This window comes from Pteropus vampyrus, unplaced genomic scaffold (assembly GCF_000151845.1).
Source record: "Pteropus vampyrus isolate Shadow unplaced genomic scaffold, Pvam_2.0 Scaffold135, whole genome shotgun sequence".
Taxonomy (NCBI): Eukaryota; Metazoa; Chordata; class Mammalia; order Chiroptera; family Pteropodidae; genus Pteropus; species Pteropus vampyrus.
In genome coordinates, this window is record NW_011888916.1 from 6,064,274 (window position 1) to 6,070,455 (window position 6,182).

Here is a 6,182-nt window from a genome sequence, read left to right on the forward strand (position 1 = left end):
TGAATTTGAAACGTTAAACCAACTTGTATTCCTAGGATAAACCTCACTGGATTTGTTTTATTAATATAGTGTAAAGTATGTTTGCACCTATGTTCATGAGGGATGTTATTCTGTAATTTTCTTATCTCATAATATCTCTGTTAGATTTTAATATCACATTTATTCTGGTCACAGAAATGACTGGAAAGTGTTTCCTGCTCCTCTACTTTCTATAAAAATTTGTATGTAATCAGTAATATTGCTTTCCCAAACCTTTTTTTCTAGAATTCACCAGAGAAATCATCTAGCTCTGGAGTTTTCTTCAGGAGAAAGTTTTTGAATATGAATTTTGTCCCTTTAATAGATATCAGGCTATATAAATGTTCTATTTTGTGTATTTTAGAAATTCATCTTTTTCAGTGATTTTGTCCATTTTATCTCTGTTAAGTTTATTGGCACAAAGTTTTTAATAGCATCCTCTTATTATCTTTTTAATACCTGTAGAATAGTTAGTGATGGCACTATTTTTATTTCTGATTATATTTCTCTTTTCCTAAATCAGTCTTGCTAGGTATTTTCAATTTTATTATCCTTTGACTTTTATTCTTTTCTAATATAAGCATTTAATATTTAGATTTTCCTCTAAACACTGCTTTTGTTACATCCCACAATTTTTTATGTTTTGTTTTCATCATTATTCAGTTCAAAATATTTTAAAATTTTCTTTCTTCGTCTTTCATCATAGTGACATTTTTGAAGAATGCAAGTCAGTTATTTTATAGATCAAAGACTGTTCCTCAGTTTGGCTTTTCCTTGTGATCAGATTCAGTTTATCACATCTGAAGGCATAACAGTGTTTGTCTGCTCTTCACTACTGATTTTAGTTAATCACATGAGATGATGTCTGTTCTTCCCCCACTGTATTATTTCTATTTTTAGCCTAGAAATTAATAAACAATCTGTGGTGACACTTTGAAACCATTTAAATATCTTTCTTTTCATCAAACTTTACTTACTAGCTATAGAAATTATTCTTGCCTGAGCCAGTCTTTACAAAACTACAGCAAAATGATATTTCCAATTCTACTACTCACATCCACATTTGTCATTTGGCTTCTACTTTAAGGAAGACACTCTTCCTTCTTTATTTTATTTATTTATCAGTATAGACTCATGGATTTTTGTTTTATTCAGGAGCTTATAATCTAGTACTAAAATTATTTTGATACTCAAATTTCCCAAAATTTAACCAGTGGGCACTCCTTCAAGATTGTTCCTCTGTCTTTTTGATATGTCCCCATATTTTTGGAGTCCTTACTTCTCATATTAGAGCATCGTTTTCAATAGTTGAAAGAATATCCATTGTATTAATATCTATGTATCAAAATACAGTTAACTGTTTCTTTGCTCTTAGAATTTTAAATCACGATTTTTAAAAATGCCAAACAATGTTGTGATGAGCATACTACTAAGTGAATATTTACACAAATCCAAAATTATTTACTTGGAATAATAAATTTCTAGAAGTAAATTTGTTAAATTGCCCTCCAGAAAAATTCTACCTATTTATATGTAGCAATATATAAGAATGCCTATTTTGTCATTCCCATAGTTTGGGTAGAATTTTAATCAGTTCGGGGCTTTACTCTGTGATTTCCAGACCAGCAATATCAGCATGACCTGTGAGCCAGTTAGAAATGTAGAATCCCAGACCCCACCCCAGACCTCATGCGTTAGCATATGCATTTTAACAGGCTCCCCAGATAATACATAGGCACACTGATGTCTGAGAAGCATTGTTTTTTTTATATATATAATTTATATAGGAGTCACAAACCGAATTGGTCCAAAATCCAGACAAGGTCATTTTAGCAGCCTGTACTGGCACTTATATTAACAAAAGGTGAAAGTGACAAAGAAGTAAAACTGGTTGTGAAAAAAGTGCTTACATGAATCCAATATACATGTATACCGTAAGCAAGCCTTTTACGGGAGACAGGACCATGCAGATCAGCACAAAGTACTAACACTGTTCTCCGAGAACATAAGAGAAAATGTTCTCTCTCCAATCTCATCATCTTTACCCACTTCATCCCAAACACATTATGCACTAACTCATTGTTTTTCTAGTGGTCAAAGGAAAACCTGAGTCAGAACCATTGCCGTCAGTGTATGTTGTAATGCATACTTTCACATCCCACTCCCAGAGAATATGTTTCAATAGGGTGTGATATTATGCCCAAGAATCATCATTTTAACAAGCATGCCAGGTGATTCTGATGCCTGAAGTTTGAGAACTACTACGCCATTACATTTCCCATAACACATCTGGAATGGATTGTTACAACAAATGTTTTTTTTTATTTGTTTCAAAAGAATAGTTGCATTTTTATAAAAATCTTTCAGCCAGAATTCACTTTTTGTTGTTGTTTTTTAATAAAATGAACAAATCTAGAAATTTTGATTACTTTGTTAGCCTTCTCTAGTCCTAACCAAGCGATTCTAAGTGAGGATGGAGAGAAGTAGTCTTGTTTAACTTTTTTACCCTTTCATTTCCTATCTTGGAGATGCCTTCTTGAACCAGCCCACTTTATTTTCAGATGTTACCTCAACACTCTCCTGTCAGTATATTTTGGGGAAATAAATTCATATCGTGGGGAAAAAACATTATTCTATCAAAAATTTATTATGTTAAAATGTATTACTCATATATGTTAAGTATATTTATATATGTTATAATACATATGTAATTATATATGTTAAAGAAATTATATAAAAACTACTGTTTTTAAATACAAATAACTTTTTTATATAGGAGGAGCAAAGAAAAAAGGAAAGAGCACATACAAAAGGTAATTTTTCTTAACAATTTGTTAGAAGAACTTGCAATCAACTTACAATCCACATCTTAAAAAATTAAGTATTTTTTAAAACCATGAAAATTCAAGGGAAATATTAATTTATCAGTATATGAGTGGGCACATATATTTTTAGAAAACCAAAATTTGCAATATCATATCTTAAATAGTAAAATTTTAATTTTTGTCTCTTATTTATACCTAAAATTTTAATTTTTGTCTCATATTTATGGTATTTAGTCAATACTATATAGTAACGCTGGAGGATCAAGAGACCTGAGTGATTTGTAAATCTTTAGATAGTGCATAATGTGTCTTAGTACCTCAAAACATTATCCTCCTATATAATTTTAGAAATCCTAAATATAAAATATAATAAGGTATTTAAACTAGCTTAAATTGTTACATATTAACATCAAAAGTTAAAATGTAAAATATTATAAAAGACATGTTAGGATATTGTATAAATGTGATCTTTTCTAAAACTTAACATGTTTTAATACTGTCAGCATAAGTAATATAATGGGAGAAGCATGAGACTTAGAGTAACAAAAATCCAGTTACAAGTCCATTTTGTATCTGATCTGTGGGGTTGTTTCTCTAATTTTCAGTCCTCTCTTATGTAAAGTGGTGCAAATAATAAGGAAATGCTGGTGATTTCCTTATTAAGAATTACTGAAAAGCTAAACAATATATGGAAGTCTGTCAAACTGCTTTGCAAATTGTAAGGCACTATAGAAATGTTAGTCGTGACTTTTATTAATGTAAAGCCAGTCCATAGGCCGTTCCCACTAGGGACCAAACATTTTGTAATCTGCCTACTCATGGAGGCATGTATTTTTTTTTAATTTATTTTTAAAATAAGGCAATATTTAGCTATAAGTAGTTAAGAAACTGTCTTTTCTGACTTTAAGGAACATTTCAGAATTGAGATTTCTAGCCTGTTTAGATTCTTCTGTTAAAATAAATTGATTTTATTTAGAATAGACTTCTACTCTTGATTATTGTAAAAATATTGATAATTCCCAATTACCCATTTAACATTGTACAGATGATGATAGCAACCTAGAATTTTCACTACATAATCATACTGTTCATTATGACCTTAAAAAGTCTAAATTTTAAAAAGAAACATTGTTCTTATAATTAAGATTTGGCTCATGAATATGTAATATTCATAGTAAATCTAATTTTCTTTTACAGCAATTGAAGATCACTCTAAAAATGAATTCTGCCTTGCAACAAAAAAAGTCATTTGTGACCCTTCAGAGATTAGCTCAGCAACAGATCACAGCAGTGTTACTTTAAGCTTATCTACATTACCATCTGATTCTTGTTATAGCCAAAGTGTAGAAGCAGCTGATGACTGGTTTTCTGATGATTCCCTAGCAAAAAAGAGCTCTCCAATGCCTTTTCTCAGGGAACCTCTAATTGAAAAAGTATTTTCATACCTGTCAACCATTCCATTAGAAGAATGTACTGAAAATGTACTGAATATGACACTTTATGACGATCAAAAAGATGACAGCATTAAGGAAATGTTTTCACAAAGAAATACAGAGGTTGAAATACAAAACCTTCAACATAATACTGAATGACTTTTTTCTTTCGGAAATTTGTATACACTGAAATCATGTAAAGTTAAAATTGAACTACCAGCTTCTGAGTCTTTTAACAGGTCCATGCTAATATTGCTTTTTTTGTCCTTTGCCATAGAGTGGTCCTACTTCCCTTGCTGAATCTTATTTCTAGAAACAAAATTACAGGAAGAACTAGAATGATACCATGAACAGTAATTAAGTTTAACTTTTTGAATCTCATCAAAGGACATAATAAATAATACAAATGTATTTCAGCATACAGGAGAAATACTTTAAGAACTCTTCAGCACAAATATATTTTTGAATAAAACATTCACAGCATTTCCTTATACTTTTGACATTTTCAGTTTTATTTCAATGTGGGTAGGGCTGGGTGGAATACCTCCCTCAGCTTTTCTGAATTTTAAATATACAAATCACCTACTATTCAAATCTTATTATGTCATGACTTTGGTAAGCAATATAATTTTGCTTCTCTAGGGGAGCCTGTAATACTACAAAGAATCTAGACAATAATTTTCTTTTCCCTGTCCCCTCTGTCTTTTTCTCAGAATAGTTCTTCACGCCTCACCCCACTATCATGAAAATGGGAACAGTTATGTTCATAGTCACCTTATTCAAGCTAGATGAATCTAAGAGACCCTTGGCCAGATTTCTACTATGATTCTCAGGGATTTCTGACACCTATTATGAAATTAACCTTTTTTTTCCCCCTTTCTCCTGAATACTCTCCATGTAATTAGTCCTTTTTATTTTTTCTCTTGGGAAAACAATTAACAAAGTATAATATTACATTCTGTGCTTAAATTACTCGTAACAAAACCTGTGCATATCTTCCCAAGAGATAAATTATACTTATTACAATAAATTAAAAAAAACAACAACAAACTTCTCTTGAATAAGATAGTAGCGTTACCTAAGCCTATCATTTCTGTCCCAGGAGAAATATTAACAAGGATTAGAGCACCTCTCTCTTTTGAAGCGCTTGGCCATTTCTACACAGTGTGTTTATGGGTTATGAGGACATCTCTTTATATCCACTCCTAAATCTAAGTAAGCTATTTCAGCTCAAGATATTTAAGGAACAGGAAAAAAAATTTAACTGGTCTCTGTCTCTTGATGTTCTTCAGTGTCTGTTTTACTGCCTGTCTCAGAGAAAGAAATCATCTCTCATTTCAGTAAGATTCTAAAACTTCCCTAGGAATTTGAAATTAGAGATAAGAATCATTTTAGCCTTGGTCTGACTAGTGGATGGAATAGAGGAAACATAAACCGAGGAGCTATGAGCTGCCATGTCCCACCTGGTGATTTGGAAGAAAAGAACAGCAAATCTGCAGTGAGAAAGCAACAAAGCATTTGCAAAGTGAAAAGCAGAGATGAGAGATCAGGAGAACATGATTCCTGTTGTTCTAACACTGCTCTGTTTCCTTGCTCCAGCCCTTCATGAAGCCTGCCCTTGGCTTGGCAAGGCATGCTGGTATACTAATTATGAACTCTCTTTTTTGCTTAAGCTAGTAAGATTTGATTTCTATTACTGGCCACCATCCCTGAGGCCTGTTTTTAACTGTTGTTCTTGGCTTTGGTAAGGTACTTTTGTAATTTTAAAATAAATTCTTTTCGCATAAACGAGAACGAGTTTTGTTCCTATAACTATAACCAAAGCAAACTAACCAAATTCTTGTCATTACAAAAAAGAAATAAAGAGATCTATGCATATAAAATAATTGCTATATGGTAATGACAT

The 6,182-nt window shown here is 31.5% G+C and overlaps 1 protein-coding gene across 2 annotated transcripts in view; it reads left to right on the top strand.

Annotated features, from left to right (window-relative positions):
- CUNH1orf185 (chromosome unknown C1orf185 homolog) overlaps positions 1 to 5,392 on the top strand; it is a 128,288-nt gene extending 122,896 nt beyond the window's left edge. For both annotated transcript variants that reach the window (XM_023535054.1, XM_023535055.1), the window contains exons 5-6: positions 2,795 to 2,831; positions 4,041 to 5,392. In XM_023535054.1, coding sequence (XP_023390822.1) covers positions 2,795 to 2,831; positions 4,041 to 4,435 — 432 coding nt within the window. In that variant the 3' untranslated portion in view covers positions 4,436 to 5,392. The remainder of the gene's footprint in view (positions 1 to 2,794; positions 2,832 to 4,040) is intronic.
- The last annotated feature ends 790 nt before the right edge of the window (positions 5,393 to 6,182 follow it).